The sequence below is a fragment of the Rhincodon typus genome, chromosome 3 (assembly GCF_021869965.1).
Source record: "Rhincodon typus isolate 14 chromosome 3, sRhiTyp1.1, whole genome shotgun sequence".
Taxonomy (NCBI): domain Eukaryota; kingdom Metazoa; phylum Chordata; class Chondrichthyes; order Orectolobiformes; family Rhincodontidae; genus Rhincodon; species Rhincodon typus.
Genome location: NC_063334.1, coordinates 121141303 through 121160502, shown reverse-complemented (window position 1 = coordinate 121160502; position 19200 = coordinate 121141303). Strand labels below are relative to the sequence as shown.

Here is a 19200-nt window from a genome sequence, read left to right as displayed (position 1 = left end):
TCCACAATGCCATTAGGCAGGGAGTTTCAGCATATTGATCCAGTGACACTGCAGGAACAGTGATCTATCTCCAAGCTTGGATGGGAACTTGCAGGTGGTAGTGTTCCCATGTATCTGCTGCCATTGTACTTCTAGGTGGAAGTGGTTGGGTTTGTAAGTTGCTGTCTAAGGAAGCTTGGTGAATTTCTGCATTTCCTCTGGTAGATAGTACACACAGCTGCATTGGAGTGTCAGTGGTGGATGTTTGTGGATGTGGTGTCAATCAAACCGGCTGTTTTTGTCTCAGATGATGTCAAGCTTACTGAGTATTGAGGAGCTGCACTCACTCGGGCAAGTGGAGAGTATTCTATCACACTTCAGACTTGTGCCTTATAAATGCACGAGGTGAGTTACTTGCTGCAGGATTCCTAGCTTCTGAACTGCACTTGTAGCCAGTATATTGATATGGTTAGTCCAGTTCATTGGTGACTCAAGATGTTGATTGTGTGGAATTTGGTAATGATAACAGTATTTAAACGTCAAGGGACGGTGGTAAGATTCTGTCTTGATGGAAATGGTCATTGCTTGCATTTGTGATGTAAATGTTACTTGCCACTTCAATCCAAGCCTGAATGTTGTCCTGGTTTTGATTTTGAACATGGACTGCTTCAGTGTTTAGGGAGTCAGAAATTGTACTTTATTTTGTGCAGTCATCCCCCACTTTGATGTTATGATGGAAGGAAGGTCATTGAAACAGCTGACGATAGTTGGGCTTACAATACTACCTTGAGGAATTCCTGCAGAGATGTCCTGGAGCTAAGATGACTGACCACCTCCAACCACAACAATCTTCCAGCGTGCCAAACTCCCGTGACTCTTAAACAGCATTGAGTTTTTGCTTAGATTCTTAGTGATCCCAATTTTGCTAGGCCTCTTTGCCACATTTGGTCATATGCTGTTTTGATGTCAAAGCCAGTCATGCTCTTGCCTCGCTCTTGATTTCAGCTCTGTTGTCCATTTTTGAACTAAGGCTGCAATGAGGTCAGGAGCTGAGTGGCCCTGGTGGAAGCCAAACTGGCATCCGTGAACAGGTTATTGCTGTGCAAGTACTGCTTAGTAATACTGTTGATGACACCTTTCATCATTTTACTGATAGTGAGTAGATATCTCTGAAAAGGTTGATGTTAGAAAATGTTATTGTACACCTTTTTGAAGCGGGTGGGACTTGAATGCAGGCATTCTGGCTCAGAGGTAAAGGCAGAACCACTGCACCATACGACCCTTTTAGGATAGTGAGTGGGGCGGAAACTGATATCATGTAGAGTGAATCAAAATGGTTGAAGACTGGCACCTGTGTTGCTTGGGACCTCTGGAGGAGACTGAGATGGATCATGTACTCAGCATTTCTGGCTGACGATTGTTGTGAATGCCTCCGCTTTGTCACGTATACCCGCACTGCTGTTCAGGAGGGAGTTACAGGATTTCAACTCTGACAGTGAAAGAACAGCTGTAATTGATCCTTGGTCTATTGGTGCTCAAAAAGCCTATCCATTTCTCAAGTTCACTGACTGGACGATCAATGCTAGCCTTGACAACATCCCTTGAATGAATTACTGGGATCCATCAAACATCTCCCATATTGAGAGAGTGCAGTTTAAACATGCCATGATTTATATTGGCTCCCATCAGGCATTTGTGATCTCTTAATGCAAAGAAGTATGGAGATTACCTCTCAAGTCCTTCTAATGCTTCATTTACCTTCTTGTGCACTGTGACGTTTGCAGTAGTTGGCAGGTTATCCAACACACTTGAATATTTGTAGTGAATCTGTCACAAACTGCTAATTTGTTTCAATTGTTGCAGGCCTTCATGAAAAAGTCTTAACAAATGTGATATACACATTTGTGTTTTATACCCCTTTTATGCAGTGATTCTCAAATGTTTTCCTGCTACAGACTCATGTTATATATGCTGTTATTGAAGGATGTAGTAGAGGAGCATTTTGATGTAAAGCATGGCCCCATGATGGGGCAAGTGTACCTGACAAGCTTATTAGGAAGTAACTAGGACAATACATGAAACATGTTGGATGTAAAATATTTATATTTCCAGAATTCATCTGATAAGGTACTACACATTAGGCTGTGTAAGGAGTAAAAGTGTTGACGGTAGTATATTAGTGTGGAAAGAGGATTGGCTAGCTAATAAAAGAAAGAGTTGGGACCAGTAACAAATGGAATGCCACTGGGATCAGTGCTTAAATGACATTTATTTGCAATATATATTAATCCCTTAGGTGAGGGAAGTGAATGTATTACCAAGTTTTGTAGATGACACAAAAATAGATGGGAAGGCAAATGATGAGGAAGCGCAGTCTGTGCAGAGTGAGAGTGATGAGTTAAGTGAGTTGACAAAATCTTGGCCATTGGAATATAATGTGGGAAAATGTCAGTTTATGCACTTTGGCAGGAAGAATAGAAGAGCTGAATATTATCTAAATGAAGAAAGACTGCAGAAAAATGCAGTGTGGAGGATTTGGGAATCTTTGTACGCAAATCATAAGTCAGCGTCCAAGTTCAGTGGATAATAAGAAATGAAAATGGAATGTTTGCTTTATTTCAAAGGGAGAAGAGCATAAAATTAGGAAAGACTGGCTAAAACTATACAAGACATTCGTCAAACCACACTAGAATGTTATGAACTAAGGAAAGATACTGGCATTGGAGGCAGACCAGAGAATGTTCACTCGGTTGATACCAGGTATGAGGAGATATTGAGTAGTTTGGCTTGTATAGGTGGTCCCGGATTTAAGATTAATGAATGCTTGTACTTAAGAATGAGATTCTGTGCAAGGGTGTAACTTTAAAGACTTGATAAGTGAGTATTTCCTGTACTTGAACATAGCTGCTTTAACATTGTCCTACATTGTGTTCTGACTTGATTACAAATTGACTTGGAGACACTCTAGAACAGAACTCATTCACAACTTGGGGATTGCCTGTACACTCTTTGGAACTTAGATTGAGAGGAGATCTTTTGGAATATATAGGATTCTTAGGGAGTTTAACAAAGTAGATGTGGAGAGGTTCCCCCCCCCCCCCCCCCCCCCCCTTACAGGAAGACCTAAGATCAGAAGGTGTAGTCTGAGTATTGGGTTACCCATTTAGGACAAAAATGAGAAGTTTGTTGAAGGTAGTGAATCTGAGGAATTATTTGTAGCAGAGGGCTGTCATGGATTGATCATGAAGGATATTCAAGGCTGAGATAGGTGGTCAGATTTTTAATCAGCAAGGGAACTTCTTATGGGAAAAGACAGAAAAGTGAACCTAAGGATTATTGAATCAGCCATGATCATGTCAAATGACAGAGTAGATTTGTTGGGCTGAATTGTCCAATTGTGTACCCTGTTTTGCGTTGAGGCCTGAAATTTGTTGCAGTATTTCAGTGAGCAGTAGGAGAGGAAGCAATGATCTGTTGGACCACAGGTAGATAGCTTGGTCATTAGTCTCTGAGCTCATGGCCCCTAAATTTCAGCTTTCAACCCTAGTTGGGGTACCAACTCCCACTTTCACTAGTTCTGCCATGACTCCTCTAACTATAATATTTTAATTGGAGTGGAACTGCAGTGTTTTCCCCTTTTTAAGAAGTTAATGTATCTGATATGATTTCAAATCTTGCAATTAATCTTAATTTTGATGCTATGTGAAGGTGGCTGTTAACTGATTCTAGAAACATTGTATGATGCAAATTTTATTCCATTAAGGGTAACTGTGGTTTAGGTACTTTACCCCTCTTGCCTACAGGGAATTAATATAAAGGACCAAGCCTACTATTCAGCTTGATTTTGTTTTTGTATTTTAAACTTATGATCTGCAAATATCTTTTACTATTGCTATTGCTAAAAGCTTTCAGAACACTCAACTTGGCTGTGATGTCAACTGGAGAGTATTTATTGAAAATTCATGAGGTTAATTGGCGTTGGACGTGTTAAATTAGGGAAAAATTGTTGTAATAAAATTTATGGTAGCAATCCTGAGTTCAAGTGAATCCACGTATTAGATTTCCAGGCCCTTCAATTAGAAGAAGGCAGAAATATTTAATAGCTAATGTCATGCAGTATTTCCTTTTGGGGATATTTTGTTGAATTTCATGGTGTCTGCATCAAAGTATAAAAGCCTTTGCAGGTTGTTTTGAGTAATCCTTCAGCTTTTCCTTATTAATAAGGTAAAGTATTACTCTCCAGGATTGTTACCTTCTTGGGCACTGTTGGGTTAAATTTGTCTCCTCGATTTGTGATTTTTAATGCCACTGTCGGAAAGCAGTGTGCAAACCACAGCAGCATTGTACAAAACCATGGGCCCACAAGTTAGCTGATGGCTGATTTTTAGAGGTGCCGGGCCTTGAGGGAAGCACACATTAGAGTCAGTGCTAATTTGCAGGTGTAATATATGTGGGTGATTTTAACTCTTTCCACATTAATGTTGAGGGAACTTGATCTATTTTAAAATACTGTTCATAGTTTTTGTTTTCTGTGGCTGTTTTAGAAAGGAAACTTCAACTGGGCAATGTAAGAAATTTTGTTTAGAGCAGTAAGTTTGTGTCTTTAAAAACAATTTTTTTATTTGTTTGTAATCTAACATATTCCAAAACCCATGATTCATGCCACCTAGAAGGGCATGGGAACACCACTGTCTGCAAGTTCCTCTCCAAGCCAAACACCATTCTGACTTGGAACTTTACTCATTGAATGTCGTTGTAATTAGGTCAAAATCCTGGATCCTTACAAAATTGTAGGACTACACCATTCAAGATAGCAGCTTGTCACCACTTTCTGCATTTGTGATGGACAATACTGCTGACCTAGGTATGATGCCAGCATTTTGACTGCAAAGTTGCATTGGAAATGCATCAAGTTCCTCTGCTTTCTGATAATCCTGTTTTGATGTTGGAAGCTTTATATCATAGCTGAAACATAACAAGATAATTGAAGCATCTAAAAGAGTCTTATCCAACTGCCTCTATCTCATACTCTGTCTATAAATGAAGTGGTTTTCCAAAAATGTGAATGAAGGTTGAAGAATTGCTTAGCTAACATTAAAGATTTTAAATTAATATGGCAAATCTCTACAGGGATTTGAACCTCCCTTCTGGCTCAGATATGTACACTACTTCTGCACCAGAAGACCCTTGCTAACATTAAATAGAGTTGGTATGAACGGATCATTTTCAGCATGGCAAACTAATTCGTGGAAAACAATCTTATTGGGGCTTCAACTATTTGCAATTTATAATAAGACTTCAGAGAAGGTGCCAAATGATGTATAGGAGAACAAGTTGAGGACAACACTGTCTGCAAATGATATAGATAGGCTAAATGAATGGGAAAAGATCTGACAGGTGGACTATAACGTAGGAACGTTTGGAGTTGGAGTAGTAGAAAAGGGTATGGGATATCAGGATTGCCTTGTGCACAAATCACAAAGTTAACAGGAAGGTAATGCAAAGAATTAGGCAAGCAAATGGAATGTTGGTCTTTTATTACAAGGAGAACAAACTATAAAAGTAGCTAAGTCCTGTTGCTACTGTCAATGATATTGTTGAGACTCCATGGAGGTGTACACTTGCAGTTTGGTCTTTGATAACATAGATGATGGGGAATACTTCTCTCAACAGGTTATGAATCTGTGAAATTCACTACCCCAGAACGTGGTAGATGCTGGGACCTGAGTAAATTTTGAGGAGGAGCTGGGCACATTTTTAATTAGTAACAGGTTGTGGGATATGGAAAGTGGGCAGCAAAGTGGAGTTAAGGCCAAAATGAGATTAGCCATGATTGTATTGAATGACGGAGCAAGCTCAGGGTTGAATTGTTCCTGGTTATGATGTTCTTGCGTTTAGTTAGAATGATATACTTGCATTGAGACAGTTCAGAGTGTTTACCAGGCGGATTCTTATAATAAATGGGTTGGCTCATTAGGAAAGGTTGACTAGGTCAGACCTATACTCAAGAGTTTAGCAAAACTGATGCCTTTATTGAAGTACATGAAATTGAGGTGGCATGATAGGTTGGCTGCTGAATGAAGTCTCTCTTGTAGGGTATTTAAAAACTGGGAGGAGGTGTGCAAATTTCAAATATAGGGAGTTTTCTGTTTAAGATGTAGGTGAAGAGGAATTTCTCTTTTTTTGTGGAGAGTTGTGTTAACTAATAATTTATATTTGTATTCAAGTCAAACTTGAAAGACTTTAATGCACAAGGGGATTGAGGGATGTTGGGTCAGGATAGGCAATGGTGGGAAAGCAGGGATGTGTATCTGAAGACATAATCTGATAGCCCATGATCTTAGTGATTTTGATGAAGGCCCTTGGATGCCCAGTCAGCCTGCTGCTGTCCCTATTTCTTAAGTAAAGCACTTGTTCCTTGTGGATTGTCTACAGTTTTTGTTAATAAACAATTTTTTTTAGAAATGTAATTTTTTAAATGTACAAAAAACTCTTTAAAATACATAGTTTAGTTGAGGGAAAGTAGCATATTTTGATGGAGACACTTGAGCAGCAATGAATTTTGATTGCTTCAACTTCACTTGATTTGCTGATTTTAAAGTGTTGCAATGTTTGAGCTATAATATTTAATATTTATATTTGAACTCCCAAGTGAAGCTAAAATGGTAAGATGTAATTATGTCCATTATTTTTGAAAAGGTGGAGTAGATTGGGTTTTTTATTAGCATAGTTTTCTTTTTCCTGCTCAAGATCATTAACTGCAAAACTAGACCAGGTGGGGGTCTTTATTTATTAGTTATTGATTTATATGTTGACATTACAATTTGTTTTCCTCCATAGGAACCTAGAATAACTTGCAATGAATGGTGACTCTGGTGTCGGGGTGGTTACTTCTCCACCTCCGTCAACTGCTCCGCACAAGGAGAAATACTTTGACCGAGTTGATGAGAACAATCCTGAATACCTCAGAGAAAGGAATATGCCACCAGATTTGCGCCAGGATTTCAATATGATGGAGCAGAGGAAAAGGGTTTCCATGATTCTACAAAGTCCGGTAAAAGCATTACCTTTTTAATTGAATCTCTAGGTGCCCCATTACTATTTAAAATAAACACCAGGTGCAGACTTGACCACTGATGTATGATAGGTACGAATAAAATTTAGGCCATTGCAATTGTATTTGTGGCTCTGTAAAGAGGAGGAATAGGCCACTTGGCTATACAAGCCTATTCCAATTTTCAGTAAGATCATGGAAGATCTTATCTTGGCCTGAGCTGCACTCTTCTGCCTGTTCCACAATGCTCAACTACTTTTAAAGGTCCCTTAAAAAAATATGTTTTAATAAGATCTGAAATAAATCCAGAGGCTGGTATCCTGTCACCAAGTCACCCCTTATTTACATGTCGTAGGTCCTTGACATCAATCCAACTCCCTCAGAGCTAGGTCTGAGTGTCAGTGTCTGACATTATTCTTTTTAATCTGTTAGCCAGGACTCCGATTGGGGCTGTTAATCTAGTCCAATCAGGAAACTGCTTGAGGTCCACCTTGCTGACCTTTTTTAGTCACTACACCCTCCTGCTCAGAGTACAAAAACATTGGCTTATTTTTTTTACTTTGTGGTGCCTCCTGGAGTGTTTTAGCACTGAATCAGGTTCCCCTGACTCTGCGTTGGATACAGGTAGTGTGTATTGCACAGGAACTTGCCTTTTGCACCCAGATAGTCTGGGAAATTCATTTTCCTCTTTCAGCAGCAAAAGACGTCAATGCGACAAGATCCACCATGTCCATCTGATGTCTCGTCAATGCTTGACAGAGTGGGAGAACCTATGGGTTCCAACAGCCTTTGATCTGAAGAGCACACTGTTTGCGACTTTAACATGGTCTCCATGCTTGTTCAGGACTGTTGCTCCTACCTGAACTTTATATGCTGCTGTTCCTGACCTTGCCTCAACCGAGCCTGTTACCATTGCAGGGCCATTTCCATGGTTCCTACACCAAACTTATCCCCTGAAGTAAAATGATTGCGGAATCTGGCGCTAGCATTTGATGCCATTTCAACGACGCTATCCTGCCTCCTGCAGCTTGGTGCAGAGTTGTCTTGCCTTTAAGCAACTCTGCTGGAGCTATCCCTGTAGACTCCTGAGGGGTGGTCCTATAATCAAATAGGTAGTGGGACAGTTTGGTATCTAGCGAAGCTGTGGGCTGTTTCTTCAAACCTGCCTTCAAAGTTTGAACTAGTCTTTCTGCCAGGCCATTGGATGATGGATGGTATGGATCTGTCCTTATGCTGAATGCCATTCGACTTTAGGAAATACCTAGTCAAATTTCCTGCTGGCAAACGATGGCCCATTATCTGTGACCAACACTTCTAGGAGTCAGTGTATTGCAAATAATGCATGCGGTTTTTCTGTAGTCATTCCTGTGTTTGAGTGAACTGTGTGTCCAGCCACTGTGTGGGCATCTACAGTGACCAAGAACACTAATTATACAGGTCCTTTCATTGGCTGAATATATAACCGAGTCCACGGTTTAACAAACCATTCCCATGAATGTGGGGGAGCTGCTGGCAGTAGTTTGTCCTTGCTGGCATTCTGGGCACTGCCCCACCAACTGCATCCAAGCCTGGCTACCAGATATAACCTCTTGCCAACATCTTCATTTTGGAAACCCCTGAATGATCCTGGTGTAATTCATCGTGTCCTGAGTAAGTGTCATCACCAGATAAACACTCTTGCTCCCCACAACAGTGTGCTGTCCTCTGAGCTGGTCTCTCCAGGTCCAAAAATGTTTTGGTTCTGTTTGTGACAGCCCTTAGGTTTCCCTCATCGACTGTTTTAGTTTTGCCAGGATTGGATCTTGCTGCATCCAAAGTCTGATATTGTCAGCTATGACTGGAAGGGTGTCCAGAAAATTTAACTTTTACAGACTCTTCCAGTAATGGCACCACCAGTGGTGTATGCCAATAGGGGATGGCTCAATGTATTTGCTACTTGGCCTCCCAGATGGTGTTCCAACTTATTGTGTACAATTACAAGTATTAGAGCCCACCAAGTTCAAACTGAATTGGCATTGCCTTGTTTGTTTCCAAGTATTGGTCTCAGTCTTTGATAGCAGGATCAAATGATTCAAGCTTCCCAAATAATAGTATGATGCCAGAAATGCTTAGCCTAACTCAAAGACAACTGTTGCAAGAGAGTTTCTTCAGGAACATTCTTATGTCATTGCCAGTGAAATAACTCCCCAGAGGCCAGTATCCCCTCACCCCATATTTATACACTGAAGGTCCTTGACACTCCCTATTTTATCTGTCAACAAGGCTCCCTGATTAGGGTTGTTAATCTGGTCCATTCAGGTAACTCGTTCTATGAAATCCACCTGACTGACCTCATTACAATCAGTACAAGATCACCTCTCGTTTTTCTTAACTCCCGATCTGCTCAACCATTCCTTTAAGAAAATCTCTTCTTTCCTGAAGTCAGCTCAGAGTCATGGAAGTCTGCAGCACAGAAAAAAAGTCCTTTCGGTCCATCAAATCTGCACCAGTCAAAAACCAACTACCTAACCAGTCTAATCCCATTTTCTGGCAGTTGGCCTATAGCCTTGAATGCCTTCGCTTCACAAGTGCATATCTAAATATTTAATGAGGGTTTCTGCCTCAACCATCTTTACAGAAAGTGAGTTCTAGATTCCCACTGCCCTCTGACAGAAAAATGTTTTCCCCCTATCCTGTCTAAATCTCCTGCCCCTTACCTTCCATCCAAGTTCACTGGTTCTTAATCCCTACACTAAGCAGAAATGTTCCTTCGTGTCTACCTTATCTGTGTCCCTCCTAATTTTACACCCATAATCCATGACCCCCGTTGGCCTTCTCTACTCAAAAGGAAAACAACCCCAGTCTATACAATCTGTCTTCAACTAAAACACAACAGCCCAGGCCACATACTGTTAAATCTCATCTACACCCTCTCTAATGAAATCACATCCCTTCTATAATGTGAATTCCAGATTGGCACATAATATTCTAACTGAGGCCTAACCAACTTTTAATAGAGTTCCAGCATAAAGTCCCTGATAACACCTTCCTGTTCTAAATGGAGATTAATTTTGTCCCTCAGAATTTTCTCCAATAGTCTGCCTGCCACTGATGAGAGACTCGCTGGTCTCTAATTCCCTAGTTTTGTCTTTCTCACCGTTCTCTATAGTGGAACCACATCAACTGCCCTCTAGCACCTCCCCATGGGCAGAGAAGAACTACAAATTTAGTTCAGGGTCCCTACGATTTCCTGCTTCCTCTTTTTTACAGCAGCCTGGGATACAACTCATCCTGACCTGGGGATTTGTCCACTTTAAAGCCCCGCAAAGCCTCCAATACCACATTATTCCCTATATCAAATCACTCAAGAATTTCACAATCCATCTTCCTGATTTCTGTACCTACATCTTTTTCCTCAATCCTATGTGAAGTACTCATTTAAGACTCTACCAGTGTCCTACAGTTCCTTGCATAGATTTCCCTGTTGGGCTCTAATCTTTCCCTGGTTATTCTCTTCCCCCTAATCTACTTGCATATCTTGAATTTCTCCCTAATCTTGCTGGCTAACGTTTCTTTCATAGCCCTTCTTCGTTCCCCTAATTGCTGTAAGATCACCCCCCTCTCCCCCCCCCGGACCCACCCTTTCTATATTCCACTAGGGCCTCTGTTAATTTGTTCTCCACTCCTTTTTTTCCTTTTCATCCATTCCTAAATATTCTTTAGGTATGCAGCGTTCTGAGCTTGTTGCTCAAACTAAGGGAACATGCTGGGCTTGTACTCTTTCCCCCATTTCCCTTTTGAACGCCTCCCACTGTTCTGGTGTAAATTTACACAGAAGTAGCTGTTCAAAGTGTCCTTTGGATGGATTCTGTATTATTCTAATAAAATTTGCCAATCCCAGTCCAAACCCTGTTTTGCCAACCATGGTGCTGTGGTTGCTGTCATTTAAAATGCTGCCACCTCATACACCTGCATGGTCTGTCTCCCCTGAAGAAGGCCCATTGTAGAACCTTCTACAGGTTTACATAAAATGCTCTCCTGAATACAGTTCAAGAAACCTGCTCCCTTTAGAATCCTTATCACTATTGTCCCAATTAATCTTGGAGAAGTTGACATTGCTGAACATAATCCCCTATTATTGTATTTACCCACCTTTTGCCGTCATCATCAGCAATCATAACTCATTAGTGAATGTTTGTGTATCTAGGAAATTCCATGACACTGTTAGCCCTCCTTCTCTCGCACCCCCCTCCCACCCAAAAAAAAGCCAGTGTGTAGAAGACCCTACAAGAGGGGACAATCCTGGACTTGATTAAAGGCAACAAAGCTGGGCACATTGTTGAAGTAAGTGGGTGGAGCATTTTGCGGTCATAACTCTGTTAGATCGAAGATTGTTATGGAAAAGGATAAGATGGGTCTGAAATTAAAGTTCTCACTGTAGGAAGGTTGACTTTAATAAGATCAGATATGATTTGGCCAGAGTGAACTGGCAGCAGATCCATTCAGGCTGTTTCTCCTCCTCATCTGGACATGACATAATCCATTGCTTTACAATGTTTGACCTGTATATAAATTGAAAAGTAAAACCTTGCTTGGATCTATTATTATATCCCATACAGTTTGATGCATTTTCATTTCTGCTGAATCCTGATTTTAGCATACTTTCAATAATCAGTTGACAGGATTACAGTTTGAGGAGGAAAATGCTCATGTCTTTAAGAAGAATGCCATTATAAATAGTCGTGAATATTGACCTAAAGGCCTGAATTTCATAATAAAAATTCTGAAACATTTAGTTACTCATTTCAGTTCATAATAAAATTGTGTTCTGCCTTTAGCATTTTGATTTTGATTACTTTTTCATGTTATGTATGGATTCTTATCCACTTTGAATAGCCTCTGGAATGTGAGACTTGTTATTTTACTGAGGTAACACAATTTGTTCAGTGTTTTTAAATACATCACACGGGCAAACGTCAAGAGTTCATTAAATGATTTCTGTACCATAAGTCCTTATCTTAAGTTCTATTTTAGGGGGATGGAGGAGGTGGAGGTGTCAGGGGAGAGCTTTGAAAGTGTTGCAATACAGGACGACACGGTGGCTCAGTGGTTAGCACTGCTGCCTCAAAGCACCAGGGACCCAGGTTCGATTCTAGCCTCGGGTGACTGTCTTTGCACATTCTCCCCACGTCCCTGTTTCCTCCCACAGTCAGAAGATGTGCAGGTTAGATGGATTGGCTGTGCTAAAATTGCCCATAATGTTCGGGGATGTGTAGATTAGGTGGGTTACTTTGAGGTTTGGTGTGGACTTGGGCTGAAGAGCCTGTTTCCACATTGTAGGGATTCTATGAAAAGAATATCCCAAGTACAAGGACAGATCAACTTAACTCCAGCTAAGGATTAACTAAATTACAATGACATAGCTTGATGTAGTTAGGCCACAGACTTGTGGGCAGGATGTGGAGGAACAAATTCTCAACGAAATTGCAGAAGTGTGCAGAAATTATGGAGACTTATATTTTTGAATATAGATTGGAATAGTAATAGGGTAAGGAACAGTAAAGGGCTGGAGGAACAGCACTTCCTATTCCGCCTGGGAACCCTGCACCCCAGTGGTCTCAATGTGGACTTTACAAGCTTCAAAATCTCCCCACCCCCAACCTCATCCCAAGACCAGCACCCCACTTCCTTGACCTGTCCATCTTTTCTCCCACCTCACTGACCAACCCCCAGTTCCTTCCTACCAGCCTCATCCCTGCCTCTTTGACCTGTCCATCTTCCCTCCCACCTGCCCACCCCTCCCTCCTCACTGACCAACCCCCATCCAAATTCCCTACCTACACTCACCTGTACTGGCTTCATCCCTGGCTCCTTGACCTGTCCATCTTCTCTCCACCTATCTGCTCCTCTATCCACCTTCTATCATCGCCCCCCCCCCCCCCTTCTATTTATTTCAGAGCCCCCTTCCCCTCCCCCCATTTCTGAAGAAGGGTCCAGACCCGAAACGCCAGCTTTCCTGCTCCTCTGCTGCGGTCATCCAGCTCCACACCTTGTTATCTATAGTAAAAGGACAAGAGTTCCTAATGTGAATAAGACAATTTGCTACAGCAATGTTTCCCAACCAACCAGAAAGGAGGGCTGCTAGACCTGGTTCTTGGGAATGAATTGGGCCAAGTGTTGGAGGAGAATATTTAGAAGGTAGTAATCGCTGTGCCATAGGGTTTAAGGTGACTTAAGTACAATGGGGATGAACAATCCAGAGTAAAAATTAATCTTGGAAATGCCAGCTTCTATGTTTTAACAATGGATCTGCAGTAATGAATTTAGTCCAAAGGTTAGCAGAAAAGGGTAATTGAACAATGAACTACCTTCAGAGAAGTGTTTTCTGGCATGGTCATGATATATTCCCTCAGAAGGGAAAGATAGGGTGAAAATATCTAGAGCTCCCTGAGTAGGAAGAAAAAGCAATGTCAAGTAGAAAATACAAGTGAGAATCAGGATATAGAAGGGTCAGGCAGTGCAGAGTGATGCAATGGAAGCTTGGCAGGCCATAATCCAGAAGTCAATAGATCAAAACCATCCTCTTAGCTTCTTGAAAAATGTTCATCTTACCTACACTTCCATCACACTGATAGGACCCTCTGTTGGCACAATGGTAGTGTCCCTACCCCTGGACTGGGAGGCCCAATCTGCTCTAGAGGTGCGTAACATCAGAACATCTCTGAACAGGTTGATTAGAAAAATGGGTTAAATTTTTAAAAAAAAAAGAAAAAATGAATATGCATATGTAGCCAAGGCAGTGAAAGGATGAATGGGATCAATTGGGGGCCGAAAAGAGGACTTATACATGGAGGCAGAGGGCATGATGAGGTATTTAAGAAAAAAAAATGTCTGCCTTTACCTCAGGAAGATGCTAGCAGGCCCTGGTGAAAAAGACAGAAATTCAGTCACTAAAAAGTTTAAAATTCATGAGGTATTTGACTATCTGTCTCTATTTAAAGTTGGCAAGTTACTTCCAAGTTGTACACTATCCTGATTTGGAACCTTTATCACTGCTTCTTCACTGTTGCTAGGTCAAAATTCTGGAGTTCCCTTCCTAACAGCATTGTGAGTTTCCCTCCACCTCAAGGATTGCAGCAACTTCGAGAAACCAGCTTACCACCTTCTCCAGGACCATTAGGCCAGCATCCCTAACCAGTGATGCCTATGTCTCATGAACCAAAAAAAAAGCCCACCCAAAGTACTCACCCTTGCTACCCTCCAAGCTTCCACAAAGTCCTGTTCAACATGTGCTTACTGTCTTTCCAGCTAATGTATTTGCCCAGTCTACCTTAGCTAAGTCCATCATCATTTCAATGCCCTTTATTTAAATTAAATAGTGGTTTCTGACCTAAGCTTCTCACTCCTGAAACTGAATAATAAATTCAATCATGTGTTAGAACATGGACACAGACAGCTGAGCCAAATCAGCCTTTCTACCTCTAACCAGGTTTTTAAATAACTAATCCCAAACTTTGCAAATGATAATTCTAAACTCTGGCTTTATATCTTAAACAAAAGACTTAATTTATTAAATACAGAGGGGAAAAAAAACAAGGTAGTGTAATTAATGTTGGTTAAATCCAAAACCGACTTCTTGTTTTTCAGCCCCCATTCACATAAAAGACAAACAAACACCATTATTTTATAAATAAAAGAAAATAACAAACCTGGCCGGATTACTTAAATGTTTTTCATGATGCATTGTTTCACAGGAAGAGTTGTGGACTCCTGAGTTGCTTCTCTGGAAGTGTTAATTAGGGTCACCTTTCCAGTTCACTCAGGTAAAGTTCAATACTTCTAATTCAGCTTTCTATTCTTTTGGAGTTCTGGGAGCTGATGTTGGAGATTAGGCAGGGAAATCTTGATGCAAATCCTTCATGCTTTGTCACCAAACACAGTTCAAAAAAAAAACTTTGACTCCAACCCTGACCATAATAGACTGATGGTCTCTTTATGCAGCCTCAATTACCATTCAACATCTGCTTCAATATAGGATCACTTCCAGACTTATTGGAGCCAGTTTCCAAACAGTGACCTCATTAATAGCCAATTTCTGCTAGCTGTTGAACAGTGCTCTTTCCATAGGCACTGTGACCATAGGAGCCCTTCTAATCAAGAATTGGCCTGCAATTAACCTCCAGGCTTGGTCTCTCAGACAAGCAGCTTGTTTGGTTTGTTCTCTTCCTTTGACCGCAACCTATTCCCCAAAGTCCACAAGTCATCTTCAGTTCACAACTCCAAAGCAAAATTAATTAAAAGGAATAAAAATATGAAAAATCAGCTTGGGTACTACTTCCTGGGGATCTTTTAATCTTAGATCATTTATTAAACCTGCCTTCTCATCTGTTACCATATCTGAGATAGCCTGTTGACTCCATGCCATTTTGCTTCAGGAAGCTTTCCTAACACACTCTATGAATTTGTCTTAACTATCCTTTTCAACATGATTAACTCAATCAACATGAAGATTAAAGTCACCTGTAATTGCTCTATTCTGTTCACCAGCTCCTATTATTTGCTGATTTATCCCCTTTTCTGTTTGGGGATCTGTACATTACTCCTGCCAATGTTGCTTTTCCCTTGCTGTTTTCTCACCTTCACCCAAATGGACTCTACATCTTCAGATCATACCCGTTTACCTCTATTTGCATCATTCATATTATTCTGAATGTGGATTAAGATAAAGCCTTTAGGCTCTCCTTTTTTGCCATTTTTAGTCATCCGAACTTTTTGTACTGTGACCCTATTTGCCTCGTGCCCTTGATTACCCTATCTTCCTTTTTTTAATTTCACTGTTATTTCTTTTATTACTGCCCTTGTTTCTCTTCTCTTTCCCTCATCACCCTACTTAAGTTCTCATCTGCCTACTGTTCTAGTTTAAATCCTCATCAACCACACCAGCAAATACTTGCGCAAGGGCATCCATCTCAGTGCTGCTCAGTTTGTACTGGTCCCACCTCCTCCCAGATCTGGTCCCAATCTCCCTGGAATCTGAAATCTTCCCCTTTTGCATCATCTTTCCAGCCATGTCTTCAATTGATATATACTACTGTTTCTATTCTGCCTAATGTGGCACAATAGTAATCCTGAGATCACTGCCTTTGTGGTCCTTCTTTTCAACTTAGTTCCGAACACCCTATATTTAGGTTTAAAAACAAGAGGGAAGAGGTCCTAAAATCTATGCCATTTGTTCTGATGAAGAGTCACTAAACTCACCATTAACTCTGCTTTCTTTGCAGACCTGCTGAATTTTGCCAACCGTTTTTGTTTCAGACCTCCAGCATCTGCAATTCTTTGGCTTAAATTATAGAACAGTACAGCACTGTACAGGCCCTTCGGCCCACAATGTTGTGCTGACCTATTATCCTACTAAGATCAATCTACTCTGTATACCCTATGTTTTACAATCCTCCTTGTGCCTATCCAAGAGTCACTTAAAATCTCTAAAAGTATCTGACTCCACTACCACTGCCGGCAGCTCATTGCACACGCCCACCCCTCTGTGTGAAGAACCTACCTCTGACATCTCCCCTATACCTACCCCAATCACCTTAAAATTATGCTCCCTCGTAATAGTCATTTCCTCCCTGGGAAAAAGTTTCTGGCTATCCGCTTTATCTCTGCTTCTCATCATCTTGTACACCTCTATCAAGTCACCTCTCATCCTTCTTCGCTTCAATGAAAAAAGCCCTAGCACGCTCAAACTTTCCTCATAAGACCTGCCCTCCAGTCCAGGCAGCATCCTGGTAAATCTCCTCTGCATTGTCTCTGAAGCTTCCACATCTTTCCTATAATGAGGTGACCAGAACTGAACACAATATTCCAAGTGTGGTCTAACCAGAGTTTTACAGAGCTGCAGCATAACCTCACGGTTCTTAAACTCAATTCCCCTGCCGATGAAAGCCAACACACCATATGCCTTCTTTACAACCCTATCAACTTGGGAAGTAACTTTGAGGGATCTATGGACGTCGACTCCAAGATCCCTCTGTTCCTCCACACTGCCAAGACTCCTGCCATTAACCCTGCATTCTGCATTCAAATTTGACCTTCCAAAATGAATCACTTCACGCTTTTCTGGGTTGAATTCCATCTGCCACTTCCTTGCCCAGCTCTACATCCTGTCAAAGTCCTGTTGCAACCTACAGCAGCCCTCTACACTGTCCACAACTCCACTAACCTTCATGTCATCGGCAAATTTACTAACCCATCCCTCCACTTCCTCATCCAAGTCATTTATAAAAATCACAGAGCAGAGGTCCCAGAACAGATTCCAGCGGAGCACCACTGGTCACTGAGCTCCAGGCTGAATACTTTCCATCTACTGTCACCCTCTGTCTTCTATTGGACAGCCAGTTTTGTATCCAGACAGCCAAATTTCCCTGAATCCCATGCCTCCTTACTTTCTGAGTGAGCCTACCATTTGGAACCTTATCAAATGCCTTGCTAAAATCTGTAAAAACCACATCCACTGCTCTACCTTCATTGATGTGTTTTGTCACATCCTCAAAGAATTCAATAAGGCTTGAGGCATGACCTGCCCCTCGCAAAGCCATGCTGACTATTTCTAATCAAACTGTGCTTTTCCAAATAATCACAAATACTGTCTCTCAGAATCCTCTGCAATAATTTGCCCACCACAGAAGTAAGACTGTCAAGTCTGTAATTTCCAGGATTATCCCTATTCCCTTTCTTGAACAAGGGAATGACATTTGCCACCTTCCAATCTTCTGGTACTACAGTGGACAGTGAAGACGCAAAGATCATTGCCAAAGGGGCAGCAATCTCTTCCCTCGCTTCCTGTAGTAACCTTGGGTATATCCTGTCTGGCCCAGGGGACTTATCTATCCTCATGTTTTTGAAAATTTCTAGTAAATCCTTCTCCCTAACATCAACCTGTTTCATGCTGTCCTCACAAAACGTCAAGGTCCCTCTCACTGGTGAATACTGAAGCAAAGTATTCATTTAAGGACCTCCCCTACCTCTTCTGACTTCGTGCACAAGGTCCCTCCAGTATCCCTGATTGGCCCTAGCCTCACTCTGGCCAGCCTCTTGTTCCTCACATAAGCATAGAACGCCTTGGGGTTTTCCTTGATCCTACCTGCCAAGGTTTTTTCATACCCACTTCTAGGTCTCCTAAGTCCATTCTTCAGTTCCTTCCTGGCTACCCTGTAGACCTCTGGAGCCCTGTCCGATCCTTGCTTCCTCAATCTTACATAAGCTTCCTTCTTCCTCTTGACTAGGTGTTCCACATGTCTTGTCGTCCAAGGTGCCTTCACCTTACCATCCTTTCCTTGCTCAGTGGGACAAACTTATCCAGTACTTATAGCAACTGCTCCCTAAACAACCTCCACATTTCTGTTGTGCATTTCTGAGAACATCTGATCCCAATTGGTGCTCCGTAGTTCTTGCTTAAGGATTATCATATATCCTAGTCTGCAGCTAATGTGATTCACTCCATCTGATATCAAGAAGTGGCTGAAGGCACAGGATACTACAGGTTATGTGCCCTGACAATGTCCTGAGAGGCAGTAATATGAATTCTTGCTCTCCAAAACTATCCTCACTCCTAGCCATACTGTTCTAGTATAGCTACAACCCTGACATCATTGTGGATCTTTATAACCTAGAAGGAAAAGGGCAGCAGGCATGTGGGAATATCACCTCTGTGTTCCTCTGCAAGTAACACATCATTTAAACTTGGAAACGTAGTGCATTTTCTGCATCAACACTGGTTCAAAATTCCAGAATTCCCTCTGACTGCACTGAAAGTTACAGGAAACTTCACCATTGGGTAAACCCTTCATCCTTGAATTGCAGAAGTTAAAGTTGGCCGGCCATTATCACTTTTTTAAATTGTTGATGCATAGTAAATAGTTCAACAAAAGGAATTCTGTCATGTTTTTTGTTGAAGTATAGGTTATGTTGAACGTTGCAGCCATGTGAATAGCAAATTGTGAAACCCTCTTGTTTTAGTGGAGTTCAACAGTTACCTCGCAATATGCAAAAAATTGTCTGGATAAAGGGATAGAAGGAACTGCCAATGCTGAAGAATCTGAGATAACAAGGTGTAGAGCTGGATGAACACAGCAGGCCAAGCAGCATCAGAGGAGCAGGAAAGCTGACGTTTCGGGTCTCGAGCCTTC

General features: G+C 41.4%; 1 protein-coding gene across 1 annotated transcript in view; it reads left to right on the top strand.

Annotated features, from left to right (window-relative positions):
* LOC109917035 (adducin 1 (alpha)) overlaps nucleotides 1-19200 on the top strand; it is a 99457-nt gene that overhangs the window by 31796 nt on the left and 48461 nt on the right. Inside the window, exon 2 of the mRNA XM_048594118.1 lies at nucleotides 6820-7033. Within this exon, the coding sequence (XP_048450075.1) occupies nucleotides 6839-7033 (195 nt within the window). The 5' untranslated portion in view covers nucleotides 6820-6838. The remainder of the gene's footprint in view (nucleotides 1-6819; nucleotides 7034-19200) is intronic.